General features: G+C 29.7%; 2 protein-coding genes across 2 annotated transcripts; both read right to left on the bottom strand.

Moving 5' to 3' along the window:
- On the bottom strand, window positions 1–12,640 carry LOC130965794 (uncharacterized). Its single transcript, XM_057890554.1, has 3 exons — window positions 12,406–12,640; window positions 949–1,056; window positions 1–113 (listed from the first exon to the last, which is right to left on the bottom strand). The coding sequence occupies exons 1-3, from the start codon at window positions 12,638–12,640 to the stop codon at window positions 1–3; spliced, it is 456 nt and encodes a 151-aa protein (XP_057746537.1).
- Window positions 12,641–16,271: 3,631 nt separating this feature from the next.
- LOC130965201 (putative multidrug resistance protein) lies at window positions 16,272–24,019 on the bottom strand. Its single transcript, XM_057889928.1, has 7 exons — window positions 23,647–24,019; window positions 23,082–23,136; window positions 22,783–22,970; window positions 21,721–22,178; window positions 20,326–20,866; window positions 17,634–19,591; window positions 16,272–16,728 (listed from the first exon to the last, which is right to left on the bottom strand). Exons 1-7 carry the CDS (start codon window positions 23,824–23,826, stop codon window positions 16,362–16,364), a joined length of 3,747 nt encoding a protein of 1,248 aa, XP_057745911.1. The 5' UTR covers window positions 23,827–24,019; the 3' UTR covers window positions 16,272–16,361.
- Between the last annotated feature and the right edge of the window lie 1,866 nt (window positions 24,020–25,885).

Genomic DNA, 25,885 nt, shown 5'->3' with positions numbered 1-25,885 from the left:
TTACAGTGTTGGCGGAAATGTATTATAGCATCCCTTTTTGCATTCTTCGAACATTATCTTATCATTCCCAAATATTACCATGCATCTATAGACACAATCCCTCCGAGCATCATCTGCAATATAACAAGATGAGCCTAAGGTTATTTTAGTAATAGTACCACTAAAATCATCAACACAACTTGTGCTTGTGTCACACTATTTAAGTTTAATTATTTTATTAATTTTTATATATTTTTTTAATTAAGTTTTTATATTATTTTTAAATTTTATAATTATATTATTTTTATATAAAAATATTAAAATTAATAAAATATTTTTTTAAAAAAATATGTGTTCAAAATTATTTTATTAATTTTTATAATTTTATCAAATTTTTAATTAAATTTTTATATATTTTTTAATTAAATTTTTATGCTATTTTTAAATTTTGTAATTATATTATTTTTACATAAAAAATATTAAAATTAATAAAATATTTTTTTTAAAAAAATATGTGTTCAAAAATCTAATTAATTTTTTAATTATAAATATTTTTAATTTATACAAAATTATTTAGTTAATTCTAATAATTTTTATACTAAAAAATATTTAATTATAAAATTAAAAATAGTATAAAAATCTAATTAAAAAAATATAAAAATATAATTATAAATTTAATAAAATGATAGAAACCAACAAAATAATTAAATTCGTTATTTATTATCACAAGTCACTAGTCCTTTAATTTATTTTGTACTAATATCATAAATTTATGTTAGATTATGCTCTTGAAGTACTTATTTCAAAGTACTTATTTAATATATTCAATTTCAGTTATATACGGTGTACTATAAATGAATTATTTAAATAGTTTTTTTTTTTTTTTTTATATTCATTGATCTCATGAAAATAAAAACAGTAAAAGTTTATCACATCATATAAGATATAATATAAGCTCAAAGTGATTACCAGGATTTTGCTGGAATGTCTCATAACATTTCTTTCTGCACTTTTGAAACGGTGTTGGGTTTGGATGGAGTTTCTTGCACTCAAGTATACATGCCTTTAGAGGATTATCTGTAACATACTAACATATATTAAGATGGAGTGAAAGGATATTTAGGAATGCAATTCGATAAAATAAATAACTAATTAACACTCCAATCATCAAGATTAGTAAGTGTTGAGCTTAGAAAATAATAATTCAGTTTGACGAAGTATTTATTTGATAAAGTATATTGTGTATAGGTTTATATTAAATATTGAGTGACAAAAACACAATCCAATATTGGTGTTTCTTATGCAGAACTAGAGAATGCAAATTTTTAAAAAATTATTCACAATATTTTATTATTGAAGATCTATCATAAAGTGTCACAACTAGATCTTCTTATAAAAAAAACAATTGAACAAAATAATATGATTCTAATTTCTCAAATTGAACATAAAAATATGGAAGTACTTGACGATTCCTCATGGGTCAAAGCTATGAAAGAGGGGCGCAACAATTTAAGAAAAATAATGTATGTACATTTGTATTTGATTCTAATGGAAAGAAAATGATTGGAACCAAGTAGATTTTTGAAATAAGTTGAAAAATAGTGATAGCATAGCTAAAAATAAAGCAAGACTTGTGACTGAAGGTTATGATCAAGAAGAATAAATTGACTTTGATGAGTCATTTGCACTAATTACTAGAATGGAAGTAATAAAACTACTACTTGTCTATGCCGCTCACCAAGAGTTTAAGTTATTCTAAATGGATGTAAAATGTACATTCTTGAATGATATCATAGGTAGAGAAGTATATGTGGCTCAACCTTCCAGTTTTGAAAATGTAGAATTTTCAAACCAAGTTTTTTAACTTTCAAAAGTTTTTTATGGTTTGAGACAAATTCCTAGAATTTGGTATGAAAGACTTAGTTCTTTCTTGTTCAAATTTATGCTGATGATATTATCTTTAGTTCTGCTAATGAATCTCTGTGTGCAGATTTTGAAAAGCTTATGACTAGTGAATTTGATATGAATATGATGGAAGAACTCACATTCTTTCTTGGTCTTTAAATTAAACAAACTCTTAAAAGTACCTTTGTGTGCCAAGAAAAATATGTCAAAGAATTGGTTAAGAAACTTGGGTTGAAAAAATCAAATCCCATGATAACTCCAATGTACTCAAAATTAAGGTTGGACAAGGATGAAAATGAAAAAGATGTGGATGAAACTAGATATAGAGGAATGATTGATTCTCTTATGTATCTTACTTCTTATAGATCGGACATTGTACAAAGTGTTGAAATTTATTCTAAATTTCAATCACAACTAAAGGAGTTCCATCTTTCAGCTGTAAAAAAAATCATTAAATATGTTCTTGGTACATCTAATTATGCCTTATGGTTAAGGATGAGAAAATTAAAATATTTTTTTAAAACCTAAAATATCTTTTTGTTTTTAATGAGATGAGAAAGAAAACTGCTATAAGAAGATGAGTATTCATTCAAATCCACCTGAATATCCCTGAATATCTTCGAAAACTAACCCCTTCTCAACCTGCTTACACTCATATTCACATTCACTCACTCTTTATCTCCATCTCCTCTTGAACCTGAACTTACGGCACGAACTAAAACTACTGCATGTCGATCGACGGGAGCGTCTCAGGCAGCAAACCATCTCGTCCTAGTGTTGCCAAAGGGAAGCATCCTATGATAGGGGAAGAACCATCAACCTCTCCTCCTCTTCACTCTTCCTCATGCCCTAACTCTCGTCTCGCCTCTCGTCTGCGTCCCTTGACTCATTCAAAAAGAGGTAACCCTCGCTCCATTGTTCACTCTGTAGAGGAATTGATGATTTCGATCCTATTACTTTCAAATTTCACTTCGCTAAACTCCCTCACTCTAACTATGATCCACAAACACGAAGACATCTCTAAATTGGTGTGTCGGCGTGTCGGACACATTATGAACACGATGCATAGACACAACCCAGATATGACACGGCAGACATGACTCAAAAGTGAACTCCCCCAAATTTTACACGAGTAAAATTCTTTCAAAGGTAGTACAAACCATAACTTTTCTTCTTCCACCCACCCCTACTGTCAACCCCCTTACTCTCACAGTCTCACTCTTTCCTCATCACTACCAACATCTCTGGTCATCGCCGTCGTACGAGTGCTTGTCCTCCATTTCCGTCATTGTACACGCTCCAAAGTTCTCTAGTCGCTCAATCTCAACATGTTTTCTTCACTGCTGCCATCTCCACTGTGCTTGTTGTTGTTGCTCCCATGCTTGCTACCATGTTCATCGCCCCTCTGGTCACCATTTTCCTCCTCTATTTCAAATAAGAGAGGATCATTCTTTTTCTGTCATTCAATTTTTGGTTCTGTACCTCTTATTTACTCTATACTTTTCTTTGGTTCTATTTTGTTCTATACTTCTCTTTGGTTCCATCCACATAGTTGCTTAATTATTCATTGTTCACAAACCTAATCCACTAATTCCTTTTAGCTGTAAAAAAGAAAGCTATTGTTTAATAGGTCATCTTGCTTGTGATAATTAAAGGTTTTGATTGTGATCCTAGATGTATTAATGCCTGTAAGGTTTATGATATTATAGTTGTTGTTATATGTTTAGTGGTTGTATTAGTCTGCTTTGGCTTTGTTTTAATTTGTTATTTGTGGTTTGCTCTCACTTTTCTCTCTAGGATCTTAGTGAGTTCTTAAACTATCATAAAAAATTGAATGTCAAATGTAAATTTGGATAGCGATTATCAATTCTAATATTTCACATTTAACTAGTGATTACATTGTTTAGTAGTTATTTCATACAAAAGGAATTAGATTGTGCAAAAATAACTTTTGTTCTTAAATTATTGTAAAATTGTGATAGATGAGTTTAGAGAATGTTCAAAACAATTCTAAAAAAAGTGTAGATAAGTCTCTATGAAAATTTGTAATAAAGAAATATAAGATTGAAAGTGATGAAAATCTTGAGTTTTAATGTATATTTTGCAAGGTTTCATTAGTGGTTCTTACATTAGAGTAAGAACACACTTATTAAAAATTTCAGAAAACGAAATTAGATTTTGTGCAAAAGTTATATCAACAAACCTTGAAAAATTTTAAAAACTTAAGAGTGAAGGTACATTGGTGCATGAAAATAAAAAGTTTAAGTCAATTTCTCTTCCACCTTTATCTAATGCAAGTGAACTTGATTCAAGAAAAAGAAGGGCTATTAGGTTTTTAGTGAATGCTTTTAATATGAATACAACGAAAACTCCAGATTTATATATTGCTAGAATATTTTTTTCATTTGGATTACCTTTTCATCTAGCATAGAATTCTTATTTTGTCAAAATTTTTTCTTATGCTGTCAATAATTATATTGATAGTTATATTCCTCCTGGTTATAATAAATTGAGGACAACTTTACTTGAGAAAGAAAAGTAACATGTGAAAAGAATGTTAGAGTCTACCAAAAATTCATGGAGTGAAGAGGGAGTGAGCATTATAAGTAATGGATAGAGTGATCTTCAAAGGAGACCTCTTCTTAATTTTATGATTGTAACTGAAAGTGGGCCTATATTTTTAAAAGTTGTAGATTGTTCATATGAGATCCAGGACAAGAATTATGTTGCAAAGCAAATAAGAGATGTGATAAGAGAATTTGGCCTCTCAAATATAGTGTAGATTATGACTAACAATGCACCGGTTTGTAAAACAGTTGGTTTATTAATTGAAGCTGAATTCTCATCTATTTATTAGACTCCTTATGTTGTTCATACTATCAACTTTACTTTAAAGGATATTTGTGTAGCTAAGAACACAAAAAAGAACAATTTTATTTATGAAGGATGTTCTTGGATCACTCAAATTGATGAAGATGCATCTTTTATAAAAAAAACTTCATTGTTAATCATCATATGAAGTTATCTATATTCAATGACTTTAATATATTGAAGTTGCTTAATGTTACTCTAACTCGATTTGCTTCCACCATTGTAATGCTCAAAGGGTTTAGATTGTTAAAGCAAGAACTCGGTTATAGTGAGAAGTGGTCTTCGTACAAAGAAGATAATGTTGACAAAAGTTGAGTTTGTTACAAAAAAAATTGAGTGAAAATTGGTGGCAAAAAATTGATTATGTTCTTGCTTTCACAAATCCTATTTATGATGTTTTAAGAAGCATATACAAGGAAGTACCTACTCTTTATTTGGTTCATGAGATGCGAGATTCAATTATCAAGAAAGTGAAAAGTGTTATATATATCTATATGAAAGAAAGGAGGAACAAGAGTCATCATCCTTCTATAATGTTGTGCACTCAATATTAATTTAAAATGAACAAAAAATAGCACACCCTTCATCGTTTAGCACATTCATTGAATCCAAGATAACCCTTTATATTTATAATTTATATCTTCTATTTATAAGTATTAAGTAAAGATAATTGAATTACTACTATTTTTTCTCAACCACTAATTATATAGGTATTATAGCCACCAATGATTTAGAGAAGATCATACACAAGTTTCTCCTCATCAAGATATTAAGATCACTAATGCGAGAGTTAAATACTTGAAGATGTGTTTTCTTAATAAAGAAGAGAGGAGAATATAAACATTGAATTTGCAAGCTTTTTTTATGGTAGAGGGGTCTTTGATGATTATGACTCCTTGAATGATAGAGGTATAGTCGATCCAAAATCTTGGTGGCTAATTCATGGTGATAAAACAAAACTTTTTCAACCAATTGATCTTAAGTTACTTGGGCAACCATCTTCATCTTCTTGTTGTGAAAGAAATTGGAGCACTTGTTCCTTTATACATTAACTAAAAAGAAACAAGGTGAAGCTTAAAGTGTAGAAAATTTAGTATTTGTCCGTACTACTCTTCATCTTCTTTTAAGAAAAACTCCACAATACAATGAAAGAGAAACTATGATGTGGGATATTGCTGGAGATGAGTTTCCACCAATTGATGAAGAAAATAGTATCTTTGAAGTTGCTAACATTTCTCTTAATGAACCGGAATTGGATAGAGTAATTTTTTCTAATGATGAAGATATCCACCATATATAATGAAAAAATAGTATGACTTTAGATCATTTTTGTATATAAATGTGATGTACAAAACTTACTAACTCTATTAAAACATAAGAGTTTAGGATTTTATCTTTTGAATATCTATATACTTAGGAAGAAATACATATCATACGTTTGTTTTTTAAAATAGTTATTAATTTAATATTAATAAATATATATTATTTATATATATGTGTCCTTATGTCCGACAATTTTTTAAAATTGGTGTATCACCGTGTCCCGTGTCATGTCATCTGTTGTGTCCTTATCCGTGCTGTACTTCATAAGATCCACTTCATTTTTTTTGAAGCATAAACTATGAATTTTATAGGATTGTAATAGTGAACTATCCTCTTTGCTCTTCTTACTTTAGCTATAAAAGGATTGGATTTTATTGCGAACATGGAGTTTTTTTACTAGAATCACCTTTTCAATATTAGAAAACCAATGTACCTGGACCTAGTTAGAGAATTCTATGTTAACATGTTTCATCATGAAAAGAATGTTCACTCATATGCTATGACTTGCTTCATGAGTGCCAACAAAATGCATCTAATTCAAGTAATGCGTTTGAGGATTTTATACAAGAGCTACAGATGAATGTAAAACAAGATAATGATATTGTTTATCAATTGTATATCAGACAAAAGAGGGGAGAAAATGGTTTATTTGTGAAGACTAAATTTGATTATTATATAGAGGAAGATGTTCATCTTTTGAGTGTCGATTTTGATATTTTAGCTTAGTAGAAAGTGAATGGGGCTAAGTTTCCAACCCTTTAAAGATTTGTGAGAGATATATTTGATATTCCTGTGTCTACAGTTGCTTCTGAGTCTTCTTTTAGTACGAGTGGTCGAGTAATTGCTCCTCATCGTGGTAGTCTTCATGAAGATATCATAGAAACTCTTATGTATAATCAAAACTGGTTGTGGGCAGCATATCGTCAAAGAAGTTATTTATGGTTTAACTGTTTTATTTGTTTATTTTAATGCTAAATTTATATATAGATTGATTAATAAATATTGATTTATAGGTGAAAAATTTGATTATCAAACTATAAATGATGATGATGTTGTATCTGATGTTATAGACTAGTGATGGTGTTGTTGCTGCAAATGGAATGCTCATGAACTTACAATGATTTTATTTGTATTTTTTATTATTAATTTTAGTAAAGTTTTTAGTAAAATTGAACATTTGATGTTTTATGTTGTTTATGGGATGATTGTGTTATTTGTAGGATAATTGTGTTGTTTGTGTTGAATTTTTAATTTGCATGCTCATCAGGTAATATGATAATATTGCAATTTTTTGTAAACCCACGAGTAAGGTCAAATACCCATGGGTTGAAAATGGGTAGGGTTGGATACCCATGAGTTGAGAATAGATAGAGTTAGAGTTGGGATGTTCTCAACTACTCGTAAGTCGGGTAGGTTGAGTTTATGTAAAAAAAAACTTAACTCGCGGGTAGGGTTAGAATTTGGTCCAAACTTTACCTTACCTTACCCATTGTCACTTCTAGATTAGATGTAGGTTATATTGCACTAAGTGACTAAATTGGGATATATGACAGTGTAAACTTCTGTTATTTGTTCTATTTTACTACGTTCATTGTGAGATAAAAATAATTTATCTCTCACACAATTGTTATATCAAACTTAGCTGCAATATGTTTTCAAATCTATTTTGGGGATAAATTTTAAAAGCTTAAAAAATGGTTCTAGATTCAATTTCCTTTTCTAAGTCATTGAAAACTTTCACTAAAGTATGTGTCACATCATTTTTAATCATATATTTTTTTTTGTACTACACACAAGTTTATGCTAGGTCAAGTTCTATACAAATTTTAAAAATTTTACAATATTATTATACCCTTAATGTTCAATATAGTACTTGTGGGTACAAATTTGTGTTATTCTGGTTGTGATGAGTTTGAAATAGCAATACCTTTTTTTATAAGAAACAATTATGATTCCCCTTAATCCCTAAAACATTTTCTATCTTAATTCTATTAATGAAGGGATGACATGTAATATTAGGTAGTATTTGTTTAGTGACTATATCTATTAAATTTTGAAACATAATGACACACTCATATTCTATGTTTGATTTTCAAAAATATAAAATAAAAAAAGTCACACTAGTACATAATAGTACACAAATATATAAAATTTGTGTACTACCAATTTATTGAGATATTGAAATACATAGATCAAAACGTAAATTTTTTCACTTTTATTGTTAATTAAATTTTATAATTCCAATTTTTATCCTTTTACAACTTCTCTTTTTTTTTCTCTTTTTCTTCCTCACCTTTGCTGCATCTATCTTCTCTCTTTCTTTTGTCTCTTCTCTACTCCTCCTCAATGCCACGTCTCTTCTCCTTATCTCCACTACTTGTCACTTTTTATCTTTTTCATTCCTTAAAATTTCTCTCATAATTTAAAAGAGGTGTATTTGTACAAAGAAGGAGTTTTATCTCTATTTCTACCTTCCAACAAGTTTTTTCTCTTCTTTTCAGAGATATGTAAGTCTAGATTTGATGAATATAATAGATTTGGTTGAATTTTGAATCAAAAAATTTTATTTTATTTTATTTTCTAATGGTATTTTTTTGTTTGATTTGTATTGTTTTGTTGATGAAGAATGACATAGTAAAAAATGATAGTCAAAGAGAGTGATAATATTTCTCTATTATAAATGATGGTGAAGTATTGGTCATGGTGACCGAGAGAAGCAGTGGCAGTGGTAATTTTTTTTTTTATGATAAAGATAATATTGATATTTGTAATTTATTATTTTGTTTTATGCATAATTACCAAATAAAATGATAATTTTATGTCTTATTATGTCTATGTCTTTAATGCTTGTGTATTTGTGTTTATATTTTCACCCATACATAAATCAAATACAATTTTACATAACATGTGACAAAATAAAATGACTTAATAATAGGTGATGTATTTAGGATTGGCAATATACACTAACTGCATCTACGGATATCCATTTCAATCCAACCCATTCAAGTAAGATTGTAGGTGGAGCCGGTTGAGGTAGGGTCAGGTAAAGTTAAAGTTTAGGTCTAACCGTATTCGACCTACTCGGATTCTCTAATATATTAGTATAATTTATAAAAATATTATACATATAGAATAAATTGTGGGGATCAAACACACTTTTTCTGCTTTGTATAATTTTTTTGAAAATCATTCAGTCAATTATTATATAATTGTGTTATTAGTTTTAATAAAAATTTGATGATAAATTAATGTTTATGTCATTTATAACTTTAATACATATTTAATTATAATTTTGTAGCTTTTAATTTTAATATAAACTTAATTTGGTAGTTTTTATATTATTAATATGTTTATTAAATAGTTTATGATTAAATATTATATATTTTTTATTTTACTGATAAAATCGGGTGTAAGATTTTAAGGTGCGAATAGAATTTTAGAATGATTTTCAATATGCGAGTATAATTATTATTGAGCCTAAATCGATCCTACTCTAAATCGATCCTACTCAGTGCCACTCATTACCAGCCTTACACGTGTTACAAACAATGTTATCAGGTTAAGTTTGTAATATATTTAATTTGACATGCATGTTATACCAATCACATAGTTTCAAATTTTTGCATCTACAAGTATACTAAATAAGCTAGTTTGGTCTATCAAAATCTAACAAAACGTGAGTCATATTAATCATTTGACTACTTTCTTGTATTTTTTTACGTAAATTATAATTGTCAATATTTTTAAAACATACTAATTTCTCTTTAATATTTACACCCTGCCAAGTTCCAGATCCTATTATGTTATAAGTTATTATCTCGAAAATTTAGCCATCCAAAACCCTAGAAAAGTTAACTAGAATATCAAAGTTAGATTAAAATCATCAAAAGCTATTTACTACAGTTATAAAAAATAAACTAGTCTTTCATCTCTTATGTATAATTATTAAGGCTTAAAAATATAAAAGATTACTTGGTAAAATGTCAAATGATGGGGAGGTATGACACCAAGGCATTGGTCAATGGATTTAACCCTATCAATTGAAGTTTTGGAATTATTTCAAAATTTACCTTAGTTTGCAAGGTTCTACCTAGTACATTAGGCTCCGTTTGGTTAGTGGATGGGGATACATAAGACATAAACATAAAGACATAAAATGACATAGACACAGTAGGACATAAAAATCTTAAACTTGTTTGGTATTTAAGTACAAGATCCTGCATTCAAATTACAATTTTAATAAAATGACACTAATAACCCTATCATCATTATCACATCTCTATCTCTATCACCATCACCATTGTTATGTTAACTCAGATTATCACCATTAATAACTTTTAATGCAATTACAAATTCAATTCAACAAATCAACAAACTAACACAAAATCACTCTAACAACAAGATTAATCAAAATTTAAATAAAAAATAAATAAAAAGAATAGAGAACTCTCCCCCCAATTATCTTCTTCTCATCTCACATGCAAAAAGCACGATCTAATTACAGTCACAAACAAAAAATTAAAATTGAAATTAAAAACAGACAATTATTCTCATCACAAAAAAAACCCTCAAAGAACTGGAAAGAAAAAAAACAGTAAAATAGATGACCATATGGTGGAAGAGAGGCAACGGCGTGAAAGAGAGACGGAGGCAGATCTGGAAAGAGGGGTGCGAGTTTGATTTGGAAATGCCTCAATATCAAACATGGGAGGAAGCCTCGACAACGACACTGAGGCAGAGAACGGAGAAGACAACCATGGCGGAGGCGGCGTGACAAAGGAACGCGACAGTGGTTGCGACAACGTATGAAGAAAGAGATGACAGTAGTGGCGACGATGATGGCGGCGAAGAAGTGGAATGGAGAGAGACTGTGGTTGAATGAAGAAAGAGTAGGAGAAGAAGATGAGAGTATATGATAGAAGGAGGTGAATCAGAAAAAGAGAAAGGAGAAGATGGGAGGATAAGGGAAAAAGGATAAAATTAGAATTAAAGAAAAAAAGAAGGGATAAGATTAGAAAAGTTTGTGTCTTATAATTTGTGTCTTAGTGTCTTAGGTTAAAGGAGAGACACTAAAGACATATATTTTATGTGCTTCTGTGTGTTACCGTGTCCATCGAAAATTTATGTTTAATGAACCAAACGGTGGACATGTACCACCGTGTCCATCTCTTGATGGACATGTATGACAAAACAAACACTGCCTTAATGGACAAGCGGGTCAATGTCTAGTTTGATGAGTGGTTTAAAACCGGTTTGATGTGAACCATAGTTTGATTGAGCTTATTATATATTAGGTTTAATAGCACCAAGGTAGGTTGCTGATTTTTTGTTGAACCAATAGGTCTGGAAGAATTTTTATAATTATGATTTACACTACAAAATGTTAAGTTCTTTTCTTATAATTTTAATTAATTTTTTAAATATTACTAAATTACTACAAAATATTTTTTATGAAAATAAAAAATTATGAAGCTCACAATTAGAAGAAGAGGATCAACACTGCAAAATACTTGTTAAACTATAATTAGTAGAAGAGAATCAAAATAGTTATCTTTTCATTTGTTGGAAGATTATTTGTTTAAATTTCAACTTGAACAAACTTATAATAAATAAATGGGGTCTTAAATAAAGAATGCTAGATGGTTATTAGAATTTATTATTTTTTATCATCATTTTTAGCTATTAATATTTAAAAGTATAAGTTAAAATATATTGTTGAATTATTAATTAGACTAAAAAAATTAAGTTGAACACTAAAAATAATAGTAAAAAATAATAAATTTTAATACCTATCTAGCATTTCTGATCTTAAAATATAGGATAAATTACATGAATAAATTATTTAAACTCTCAAAATAATTTATTAATATAATTTACCTTAGAATACAATTAATGGAAAATATATGGACCTCATAACTTCTCCACTAATAGTTGAACTACAGTGCTTCCTAGCTTGAATAATTATAAAGCATAAACCAAACATAACATTATATTAGTGCAATAAAAAAATAAAATTCAAATAATCTTTTAAATGATTGATTTCATATATTATAATGATTACATTAAACATCATGATTTTAATTTCTTAAAATTTTCTTTGATTTTTTTATATTTTTTTATCATAAAAATATATTTTAGATACTTTCTAGATAATTTACTAATCTCTCAACAATCATAAAAGAATGAAAATGTATCCCATCAAATATATATATATATATATATATATATATATATATATATATATATATATATATATATATATATATAAAAGATAACATGAACTTAAAGAATCTAAAATAAATCAACAAAAACTTAGATATACTTTACCAGAAATTTCCGGGTACTTAGCACGACATCTTTCTCTGCATTGCTCTTTTTCTTTTGAGTTGTTCTGATAAAGTATCCTACACTTTTCATAACATTCTTTTAGATTTTCAGCTGCTACATAATAAGGCAGAGTCCAAAATTGTTTAAAAACAGTGCCGTGAAATTCAACAATAATAGCAAAACAAACAATAATTATCAACATTGTTGGTACATGTGTCTCCCCATTCCTAGCCATCGGGCTTTCTATTGATTTCACAATATACCAAGTTTTATACATGTTTAAAATTTTTTTTGGTTATTATATGCAACATATTCTATAAAGAGGTTGTCCTTAAAATTTTTCAAGAGTTGAAGTTACTATTATAAACAAAACCAAAAATCTCATTGCAGAGAGTATTGTAGTAAAATATTTTATTATTTTGATTAGGTTTAAGTGACTCTTTAGTTCAACAACTTTTTAAAAGTAATCATTATTTAATAATGCTATTTTATTTTATGTAGAAACTAATATTATATATTGTACTCTAAATTGTTGAATATTACATATTACTTAACTTACAAAGGTGTTAAAAGCTATATGTCTTAAGGAACATTGAAAATGTAATATTAATTCCACGTGTAATGATACTGAGAAAAAATGGCTTAATTGCTTAAATGATAACTTAAGAAAGGTGAATTGAGTTGTTAAAATATCTTTTAAATCTTTATATATAGATATCTAGAGTTTCAATATGATATATAGAGCTTTAATTACCTCAAACACAAAACCAAATATTCATCATAAGCATTTAAAATTATAATTAGTTGTTTTCTGTTTTTTTATTTTACTTCCGCATACTTTTCTCGTCAAATATCACATTTCTACTTGTGATTTTTTTTATTTTTTGATTATACAATTTATATACTTTTTGTGAATGTTTTTAATAACCAAATAAAAATATATTTTTCGCTTTCCACTCCAAATTTTTTTTTGAATTTTATCATGAACACTTTTTTGTTAAACACCTGTCAAAAAATATATTTAGTTGCAATTATTTCTGTCCAAAATTTTTTATTTAGACATTTTTTTTAACTTGAGCATACATCTTAGCATATCTATGATAATTCTATTCTTTTTTTATTTAACAACTCTATTTTATTTAAAAGTATATTTAATTATTAGTTGATGTTGAATTTTATATTGCTTAAAATAATATGAACAATCAAAATATTCTCTCTCTATTTATTTTAAGAATTTTAATTTTACAGTCATTTTATTTTTCAGCAAATATTTTAAGAGTCTTGAAGGCATCATGTGCTTCTAATTTTTATTTTAGAAAATACACTCATATATTTTTATTAAAATTATCAATAAAAGTTATAAAATACCTAATATTACGGCTTGGAAAACAACCTTAATAGAACAAAAATCTAACTACACAATTTAAAATAGTATTCTAATTTTCCATGACTTTTTAGTACGGAATGAATCTACATACTTCTTGTCCTTGACAAATCTCACAAATAGGGGTGGCAACGTGTACCCTACACGTAGGTATCCAATCTGATCCCACCCGATCGGGTATGGTTGTCAATCCGATCCGCAGCGGGTAGGATAGGGTGCGGGTTGGATTCTCGTGCAGGTCGGGTAGGGTGCGGGTTGAGCCTCAACCCTACTCGACCAACCCGCACCCTATATATGTATATATTATATATTTATATAAAAATATGTTTCAAGTGGATGTTGAACCAAAGACCTCTCACTAAATGTAAAGATTCTTAGCCACTAAAAAAAGATTATTAATTGATCATTTAATATTTTTTTTACATAAAAGTCAGTTCTATTTTAATTATCATGAAGTTATATAATAATTTTGCATCTTTTTTATAACCCGCGGGTAGAGTCGGGTACCCGTGGGTTGAGAGCGGTAGGATTAGAGTTGGGATATTCTCAACCCGCAAGTAGGATAAAGTTGAATTTATATAAAAATCTCAATCCGCAAGTAAAATTAGGATTGCCTTCAAACCCTACCCTACCCGTTACCACCCCTACTCACAAACACAATTAAAAATATGAACCATTAGTAAGTCAAACTTGTGCTTTTTTAGACAAGTAATCCAAACAACAAAAGAAAAAAGTGAAAATGTCTAATCTGTATATGCCACCTAGAGTCAACTAGTTATTACCAGGTATTACAAAACTGACACAAAAGAAATTCACATGTTATATTTTCAATGAAAATATTCTATTATTTAAAGTCATCTTTACCTTATCAATGAATTTTTTTTGTTGTCAAACATAATACAATACCCATGATAGATTATTTTCTTATATTCCTTCTCAGGTAACAGCCTCACGGTAAAATATAATTAAGTTTAAGAGTATAAAAAATCAGAAATATAATTCTAAGAACTATCATTCAATTTAATTGATGTTTTTCTTTTACTTCCATAGAAATCTTTGTACTATATTATCCAAACTTTACTAATGATTTAATTGATTCATTTAGTGAAGAAAATAATTCTTTTCTACCACACACATGATTACTACATGTATTATTTCAGTACCATATATTTTTATCTTCAACAAATTAATTACTGGCAAAAAGTAAAGTTTGAGCATCAAATTATCACCCGTATTTTGAAGCTAATTTTTTACAATAATTACTTGATTGTTATTTATCATTCTAAAATTGTACTATGTTATTTTGTGTCCATATTTTATTCACAATAGAAGCAATAATTGAAATGAGTTCTCTTTTGATAAAAATTGCTTTGACTTCTTTTTCGGTTAGCAAACTTAAAAATTTATTGGAAAAGTATAGGTAGATAATGAAAATACTAAACAATGTGAACAATGAATATGTCGGATGTTCAATTTATTAGGTGTGCAGATGGTTATCCTAATGTTAATGTTTAGAAGATAATTTGGGAGTGAAGTACTTTTTTATTTATCCGTTGTTCATATTGTTCAAAAAAGTCATTCGTTACCTAACATACCCCAAATTTATTCTACCTCTTTTTGATACGCTGCAAAATTATTATCTCTTTTTGGTTGTAATTGTCATAATTTTCTCCTCTGAAATTTTAATATTCAATCAAGATGAGAATTTCATCATTTAAATAAATGTTACAAGATATTATTTTTAAAATTTTCTCAGATTAAGATAACTCAAATCACCACTGATATAAGAACTATTAGTTATTATTGCTTTAAATTTTTTCTGGCTAAACTTGACCTAGATCAATACAAGTGATCTAAGAATTTTAGATATTCTTAACACTAATACAATGACTCAAATAAACCCGAGTCATCTAAAGAACATTAGATATTTTAATCTCAAACCTTCTCAAACTTAATTGCAAATGGATTGAATTAGAATGAGTAAAAATATGTAGAAACACATTTTTCTAGTTCTGAGGTCCTAGTTCCAATATATATCTAAGACTAAGAGTTATCTCATATATTTGTGTTTAGATTTGACGAGTTGGCACTGTAAATTCTTATATATTACAAGGGTTTTTTAAGTAGGCAATGTGCAAATACTTTCATAAATACTTGTTGGCTGTAAAATTATATTCTACCTTAGTAAGTTGATTAGCTGAGTGCTGAAAAATCACTTCAACCTTTTAATATATAAAAAAAGCAGAAGAAAGTGACAAAACAATCTTTAAAGACTTACACTTCGAATAAATTAATTTTTGAAAAAAATATCAATAAAATCTTTTACAATAATAAATATAAACACATTATCTTTAAATTAATTCCTATAATTAGGATAAAAGATCTTAATTTTAACTAATTTGTCTATATCCGAAATATAAATTTTCAAAAATTTATTTGTAATTTTATTCAAAAGCAAAAAATAAATAAATACATGTACACAACTAAGCATAATTAAAGCGTAAGGCAAACGATAAAAGCAGTTTATTAAGAAACAAAACCAATTTATACATTACAAGATCGTGAGCAAATTTTATCGAGAGGAGTTAGCATTTTGATGTTTAATAAGAGAATAGTATGCCCCGTGAAGGGAAATTAACTCATTATGTGAACCTTGTTCCACAACCTTGCCACCCTTAATGACAGCAATGGAGTTGGATCTTTGTATTGTAGATAGCCTATGTGCCACAACAATGCATGTTCGTCCAACCATCATCTTCTCAAGTGCTTCTTGGACCAAATTCTCTGACACACTGTCCAATGCACTTGTAGCCTCATCAAGAAGCAATATTGCTGGATTCTTTAGTATGGCCCTTGCTAATGCTACTCTTTGTTTCTGCCCTCCTGAGAGTTGAACCCCTCTTTCTCCACAATATGTCTCATACCCATCTTTCATTCCACTGCCATCATCACAAACACAAATATTTTATTTTTATTTTCATGACTTTTCTCAATATATAAAAATTTAAATATTTTTATTAAAGTTTAATTACTCTGTTAGTATTCGTAGTTTTACCAAATTTTTAATAGATCCTTAGACTTTAAAAGTTTGTAATTGAGTCATTATACTGATAAGAATTTGTAATTAGATCCTCACTAATTATTTTTCAACAAAAAAACACATTATTCCTAGAATATTTGGTTTCAGAACATTTCATAATTTATTTTACTTAAAACACAAAAAAAATATTTCAAAAATATTTTGTATTTTTTAACAAAAAAAATAACTTGAGGAGGCCTATTTGCAAATTTTTATCTAATATAAGAACTCAATTACAAACTTTTAAATTATAGAGGCTTAACTGAAAAGTTGATAAAAATTAATAAAAAAAAAGTATGTATTTTGGAGGAAATAGAAGGAAGACAAGTTTTAGGAATAGAGGAGACAAGAGTGAGAAGGATTGTATTTTACTTGAGTCTTGACAATGTGACTCACCATTTTACAGATAACGATCCTCTCATGTTATAACTAAACATTTTATTTCACATTTTGCCATAATTGTTTATCTTTTAATTTGTTAGAGCAATCAAATCAATGGTAAAGATGTGATGAACATGAGATCGTCAGGTTCATTTTGAGCATGAGAAGACCCAAATCCTTAATTTATTCAACATAAATGCTCACTTATTTACGAGTCTTACCAGTGGTTCTTTTTAGGTGTTTTGAAATAAGTTGTTGGACTTGCAAAATTAAGCTATGATGATATACTATGACCACTCATGATTCTTATTTGAAAGGAGTGATTATCAAAAGGAAAAAAATGTGATGTTTTTCTCAATATATATAATAGTTCTTGTATTGTACCTTATGAATTCATGAGCATTAGCCATAGCTGCAGCCCTTCTTATCTCAGATTCAGTAGCCTCTTCTTTTCCGTAAGCAATATTTTCTCTAATGGTTCCAGCAAAAAGTGTTGGCTCTTGACTCACCAATGCAATATGTGACCTCAGCATTCTCAAATTATATGACACAATATCTTGTTCATCTATACACACACTTCCCTTCAAAGGATCATAAAATCTCTCAACAAGACCAATAATGGTGGATTTGCCACTTCCACTATGCCCTACTAGTGCCACTGTTCTCCCAGCTTCAACTGTGAGACACAAACCCTTAAATATCATTTGATCAGGCCTAGTTGGATATGCAAAGAACACACTCTTAAGCTCAACTTTACCCCTAATCTTCCTTCTTTTATCTGACCCCCATGATGTCTCAGGATCAATCTCGCTTTTCCGGTCCAAAATGGCGAAAACCGATCCGACTGCGCTGTTTCCTTTAGATATGTCATTTGTCATGCTTCCAGCCTCTGCAATGATGTAAGCAGTGAAGAGCAATATCAAGAAGGCTTGGAACAGATGCTTGGGAGTAATGTCACCATTCACAAGGAGCCTCCCACCATACCAGTATGCTAAAGCTGTGGAAGCAGTGTTGAAGAATTGGGAGCTGAAAAGGCCGAAACCCGAAATCCAAGAATGCCTAATGCTCTCTTGCTTAGGGCCTAACATAGTGGATTGGAAGAGTGACATCATTCTCTTCTGAGAACTGAAGGCGGTTATTGTTCTGTGGTTTATAACTGCCTCACTTGCCAGCTGGCTTCCTTCTCGTTGTGACTTTCGCGCCTTTTCAGCCATGCTTTTCATTAAAACACTCCTTGCATAGAAGCTTCCGATGACAATTGGCTGCACTGCAATCATCACAAGGGACAGCTTCCACGTCAGCACGAGTCCTAGAGCATATGCAAACAGAGAACCAAATAATGCCTGTGATAACAATGACATCCGATCGCCTACCAGCGATCGAACCAAGTTGGCTTCGGAAGATAGTCTTGCGCAGATCGCTGCGCTGGTGTTCTCTTCCTGGTCATACCATCCTATCTCAAATGTCATCAGTTTTTCTAGAAGCTTCTCGCGGATTCTTCGAGTCAATCTTTCGCCCATGACTGCGAAATTGTAGTGTTGGAGGATGCTTGTGAAGAAGTTAAAGACACCAATTCCTAAGAAAACCAGGGCCAGGCGTCGAGTCTTGGATTTCATGTTATCAGTGTCAAAGTAGATAGATATTAGCAATCCAACACAGTATGCATTTATTGGTTGAACTGCTCCAGAGCCCAACGCTCCCAAGAGTCCAAGCAATGCTCTACCCCACTCAGGAGCATTTAACTTTAGCAATTGCCACTGTGACGGAGCCGGATGATGCAATCGTTTCGGGTTATCTTCGAAACTATCATCATCCAGATCATATTGAACTGTGTAGGAGTAAGGAGTTCCCATGGAAAGTCCCTGGCTGAAGGGAGTGAACATTGGAGTGCCATGTGTGCTTGATGTGAAACTCACTGAAGGGCTTTGAGGAGTGCTGATCCTTTGTGTGCTCCTTCGCTCCTTGGGAGCATTGGAACTAGGCCTTGGTTCATCATTCTGAGCTGTTACTTGCTGCAACTCTACCATTCGGGCGTAGGCTCCGCCTTGTCCGTCATTCAAGTCCATCAGCTCATTATGGGTGCCTAATTCAATCACTCTGCCTTCTTGAAGGACAGCAATGAGGTCGGCCGTTTGTATCGTCGATAAACGGTGTGCGATGATGATTGTTGTCCTTCCTTTTGAAACTTGATCTATTGCAGCCTGTACTACCCTTTCGGATTGTGCATCCAGAGCACTGGTTGCTTCATCAAGCAGGAGAATCTTTGGATCTCTAAGTAATGCTCTTGCTATGGCGATTCGCTGCTTCTGTCCGCCGGATAATTGAAATCCAAACTGTCCAACCTGGGAAAGGAATCATAGTAGTTTGCAATAAGAAGATTCAGTCAAACATATTAAGTGTTACCTCTTCTTGCATACTGAAAATTTAGTTTCTTCGTCACTTTAGGCCCTATTAATTTGATAACTATATGAATTTGAGGATAGAAATATAGAGATACTGAATCACATAAGTTTGTTTAGAGAAGAAAATAAATATGAAACAGTATAGGAACTAACTTTTAGTTAGTTAACATTAAGCAACTTTTCTTTCATAATTTTAAAATTTCTCAATTTTTGAAAGATTTAGAGTTTATGATTTATAATTTAGAGTTTAGAGTTAAGAGTTTATGATTTAAGTTTTAAAATTTAAGATAAACAAAATAATTATAAAAAAATTGGCTAATGTATGCTGAAAAAAATTAACTCCCTAGCGTTACTCAATAAATATATAAACAGATAAAATGTCTGTGGAATAAAATTAAAGGGACAGTAGAAATAAGAATAATAAAAAATAATCTTAATATGTCGCAATGTTTCAGTATTTTCGATTTTTAGACATTTAAAAAAATAACTGCAAGTTTGATATTGAATGATAAAACTTAAATGAAAGCATGCTCAAAGCAACTTCAAAAGATAGCTTTACCATTAAGAAATCTCTATATATTTACATTTTAATTTCTTTCTTTTCTCATTCTTATCTAGTTTATTTGGCTGCCCTACTATTTATTTTTTTCTGATAGGAGTTGGAGTTAGCTTACTTGAGTTTCATAACCATCTGGCAACTGAACAATGAAATCATGTGCATTTGCTGACTTAGCTGCACTTATCACATTTTCCATTGAAGCCCCTTCTTTTCCAAACAATATATTCTCTTTAATTGATGTAGCAAAAAGAACAGGCTCTTGATTCACTAGGCCAAATTGGGATCTAAACCATTTCAACTGAAGTCTACTAATCTTGTGACCATCCAATAGTATTTCTCCCTCAATAGGGTCATAGAACCTCTCAAGAAGTGCAATGATTGTTGATTTTCCAGAACCACTACCACCAACAAGGCCTACTCTCTTGCCTGCTGGAAAAGTGAGATTGAGTCCTTGTAAGATTGGTGTGTCTGGTCTTGATGGATAATTGAAGTATATGTTCCTGAATTCAATTTCTCCTCTAACATATGACAAGGCCTTCCCCTTTTTGTCTTCAGAATCTATGGATGGTACCCTATCAATCATTTCGAAAAGGCGAGTGACGGCAGTAGTTGCTTCTGTTATGGCAGTTAAATTTGGAAGTGCACTTAAAATGCTCCTGAAATTCATGAATAACATAATAATATTAGACTAAACTAGTACTCTTCAAGAATATTCTCTGAAAGAACTGTGACATGATAACAATTTAGTCATTAAAAAGATTTGTGATATCAATCAAGTCCTTATTGTTATATCACATATATTGTTAGACTAGCAACACAATATGCATATGAATAGAAAAGATCAAGTAAATGTCATAACCACATTTTCAATGATAATAGTGTTGTTAAATGTACTTTTAGAATCTAAATGAATGTCATGCAAAATAAATGACACAAATTTTTTGGAAGCTATTTTTTGAAAATAAATACAGAAGCATTATTAGAAACTAAACTGATGTCATGTATATTTTTCAAGAGACTAAATATCACAGAAATGTAATGTAACATAAAAACGCAAATTATTCAATGTGGCTCATGTTTATGTATTTCGAGAGCATGATGGCAGTGGTGTGAAATACATTACTATGGTGCTAGAAATCGGTGGCACTGATTTCTTTGAGCTATGTATGGTAGTGTGCAGAAATCGCACCTACCGATTTCTACTGTTTAATAATTTAAAAAAAAAATAGAAATGACACTCACCAATTTCAATTATTTGTTTTTTAAAGAAAATCAGAAATTGCACCCAACAATTTTATTTTTAAATTTTTTAAAAAAAATTAGATATCGCATCCATCGATTTTCCTAAATCACCCTAGCAATATACCTTTTTGCATTCACTCCCATATTATGGTAAAATTCTAAAAAAATCCAATATTTTTTAATTAAAAAAATGTCCCCATAAATAAAAAAATTTGCCACATAAAAATGTAATGTAAAACAAGAATTAGAAAAGGGGAAAACCACTTACAGCCCTCCCATGAGTACATTGAAGCCAGCCACAAAAACATGACCACCCTTTTCTCCTTTTTCAGTGATAAGAATGGTTCCAACCCAAGCCTGAAAACCCCAACTTATATAAATAACTCCCATGCTCCCTAACATCAACCCTTTTGCAAAACCTTGCTTTATTCCTAACTCCATGGTTTTCTGATGGGCACTGCTGAATTTGTTCAGAGTTTGGTTTTCCCCAACATAGGAATAAACAGTTCTTATTGAAGATATTGCTTGCTCTGCAATCCCACCAGCAACACCATAAGACTCAATCATTTTCATTGTCACATCCAACATCATCTTCCCAAACATGAGAGCTGGGACTATGAACATGAGGGAGAGTGGTATGGCTGCAAGTGTGAGTCTCCATGAAAGCACAAATGCAAAGATGTGGCAGAAAAAGAATGTTGACATGTATGTCAAGCAGTCTGGTATCTACACACACACACAAAGTTCTAAATTAGTGTATGCATAAAGAATAAAAATAAAGGAAATTTCTTTTCAAACTCTTGGAAAATATCTATTGAAAGGATTCTAAACTAACAAATCTCTAACCATTTTTTTGTAAGGAGACATAAATTTTTAACTAAAATTAAATATTTATAGGTCCCAAATCATTAAAAAAAAGTTAAGATACATAGATCTTTTTGTTGACTAATCAAAGAATTTATATATTTCAAAAAAGAATTTATGTCGTATTTTATTTTTACTATGTAAAGGACCTATAAATATTTAATTTTAGTTAGATACTTATATATCTTTATGAATAATAGTCAAAGATTTATTTATCCTTTAATCTTTTGTTTTATAAAAAAAAAAGGAGACATATTATTAATCCTTCTCTACATGTATAAATTTTTAAATAATGAAAGATGAATTTATCATTTTTTTTTTCAAATATGGAAAAATAAATCTGTTTTCATACTTTTTGTTAAGAAACGATTGAGGGTTGACTTTAAATATATGTGATGATAAAAATAGCAGAGAAAGCAAGTTTAGTTTGGGGAAAGCATAATAGATCAGAAGTTAATAGTGAAACCTTCTCACACAAGGCAACTTGGATGGTATTGGCATCTGAGGAGATGAGTGAGACAACTTGGTAAGTTGTTGAAGTACCAGCTGTCTGGCTATCAAAGAATCCAATTTCTTGTCTCAGCACTGATTTCAAATATTCCATTCTCATTCTTGAAGCCTGTCTCTCTGCAGTTCTTGCCCAACACATTCCTTCTGCAGTCGCATAAAGCAAAATAGATAGCTGGAATTATTATCTTTAACTTCCAAATTGAATTATGCTTTGCAAAATCAAGGTAACTGTGAATTCTGAATTATGCAGCTTACCTACAAAAGCTGAAAGTCCAACACCAATTGCAACTAATAAAAGCCTCAATGCATACTGAAATTAAAACAAATAAATAATAAGGTGAAGTCAGGAAATATCAAAAGTTGTTGCCTAATCATATTCCTAAAAATCAAAATTTTCGGAATAAAGGATAAGAAAAATAAACTCTACTTTTTCGTATAAAATTTTAATACTATATCGTGATTTCTCTACATCAATATTTCATGCTATTGAACAAAGACATATAAATTGTTTTATATCTGTCATAAAATTATTTGTCCCACATACTTAAACTGATAGAAGAAAGCCTTATGCTGAAATTCTTTTTTTTTTTAGATCAATGAAGAGCTAATGAAAAAAAAAAATTGTTTCTTGAATTTCTCACAAGAGAAATGTAAGTTCTAAATTGAATAAATGCTAAGAGATTAACAAAAAGCAATTTCCTAAAAAGGTGCATATTACATTAGAATAGATGAAGCATATCACATAAAAATTTAAATATATGTATGGCAAAAGAGAATAATTATATATAGATTATTTAAATTTAAATGAACAAGCTCTCACCTTGTTCACATCATGCATACCCAATTTGGTATTCTTGTCTCCATAAGCATTGATAACATCACTAAGAATATACATCATAAGAGGGTTCTGCAATCCATCACCAATGCTTCCGATGGTCCCAAACAACATTAACAACTTGTCCACACCATCTGCATAACGAAACATGCTATTGTTCCCCATTATTGCTACCTTCACTTGATGCTCTCTTTGGAGAGAATGAAATGAAAGATATATACCCTATTTTTTATTTTTTTCCCCCTCTACTAGAGATTTATTAAGCTACATATGTCACTAATGCACTAAAATATATACTTGAAAAAGATTTATATATGCTTGGTCAGATTCTTAGTTAAATAGATGAGTATGGACTAACAAATGGCTCTTGTTGTTGTCATTTTAGAAACAAGGCCGTTTGATAAAACATGGACATAGAGTGAAAATGGCCGCCGGGCAAATATATTTTATTCAAAATTTAGTTATTTTATTTTAACTATAATCATTTTTGTGCCTATATACATAACAATTTAACTTTCTCATGAAAATGATTTAACAAGATATTAGAAATTTTTCGCCAATAAGTTTAGAATTTGATGTTATTACTTTATTCCTCTAAATGAAAGTTGATTTTTGTACAAGATAAAAAATGAATCTATACATCAATTATATAATTCTTCAACAAAGAAAAGAAAAAGCTGTTAAACTCTTCAAATATAAAATATTCATGTCATTTTTTAATTACCATGATATTGATACATTGTCTGTGTAACTTTGTATGGTTGGTTGTTTAATATCGTGGTTCTAGACATAGTTAATTTAGCCAGATGCATTAATTTTATTCCATGGGCTCTTTTGTATTTTGTCATCTTCAGGTTATATAGACTTGCAGAGAATGATTCCTTTGTTAACTGTCAGATAATGAGTGTGGCCAATTGAAACTAGTAAAAAAAGTTTTGCCAACTTAGGAAGGCAATAATCATTCGATATTTCTAAGGCGTTTTAATTTGTATTATCATGTATTATGTAGGGCCAAAGTCACATTAGGGATTCAAACATAATTTTATCTTTCTTTTTTTGTTAATTCTCAATCAGTACGGCTTCATTCCATATCAATATAAATTAATATACATGTATACTAATAAAATAAATCAGTGTAAAATAAATATTTTCATATAAATAAAATTATACTCTTTGAGTCGACTAATTGTTATTTCAAAAGTTATTAATATAATAAATCTCTATTAGATGACAATGTATCATATCAAAATTAAATTGTTTAATCAGTAATGTAAGTGTCATATTTTGTCATGGATAATTACTTCAATCTCTGATTTTTTTTTTTTAATAGTTTTTGCCACTTGTAAGGATTAAGGAACCGAATTGTAATTATCTAACCTGGCAGTTTATAATGTGTATTGCTGCCGGCCACACCTAACAAGAAAAGCCTGTGAGAGATTGAGACAATCTTTGTTGCATCAACTTGATTTGGTCATAGGCGAAGTTTAATTCTGGATTCTTATTTAGTATATTGTCTGGTATATATGTTCGTTCAGTACAATAAGAATTTGAATTTGCACTTTATTCCGCTTAGCATAGACTTCTCACTTTTTAAATATTTGTGATGATGGATGCATAAGCTTTCTATTTAACCTTTAAGCTACACAGACGGATCTGGTTTTCATTATTTATTTATTTATTTAGTTTTGGTGTAGAATGTGTCATTTTGTTCTGAGGTTACTATGGTTCGGTTATCATTGGCATCTACAGCAAGTCTTGTTGGACAGAGAAAATAAATATATCATAAAAAGAAAATCAGTTTAATTTAATATTTTCAACATAAAAATATTTTTGCAAGATCTTCTAACCATATGTCAACCTGGGAGATTTTTACCAAGTTAGTGAGAGAAATTTGTCTGTATACAAAGTTAATCTATCTAATGTAAAGTAAATTAATTTTGACTCTTTCTTGTAAAAGTTAATATATAACCCAGTCTCGTGTATATGTGACTTTTTAGCAGATAATAAAGCTAATATTCAATTACTATTGTCAATGAGTTAAAGATAATATATGATTGAAAAACAAAAATAATGAGTGATTACATAATATTTGTAATCAACCAACTTGGTTCATCAAGTAGTCAGCTCACTCGACTGTTTAAATAAGTGTCGAGAGTTCAAATCCTGTCTTGTGCATATAATAATCCAATGGCCAGTGACAAATCTTTAAATGGAGCTCAGACGA

Source organism: Arachis stenosperma, chromosome 3 (assembly GCF_014773155.1).
Source record: "Arachis stenosperma cultivar V10309 chromosome 3, arast.V10309.gnm1.PFL2, whole genome shotgun sequence".
Taxonomy (NCBI): domain Eukaryota; kingdom Viridiplantae; phylum Streptophyta; class Magnoliopsida; order Fabales; family Fabaceae; genus Arachis; species Arachis stenosperma.
This window is presented reverse-complemented; position numbering and strand designations above follow the sequence as displayed.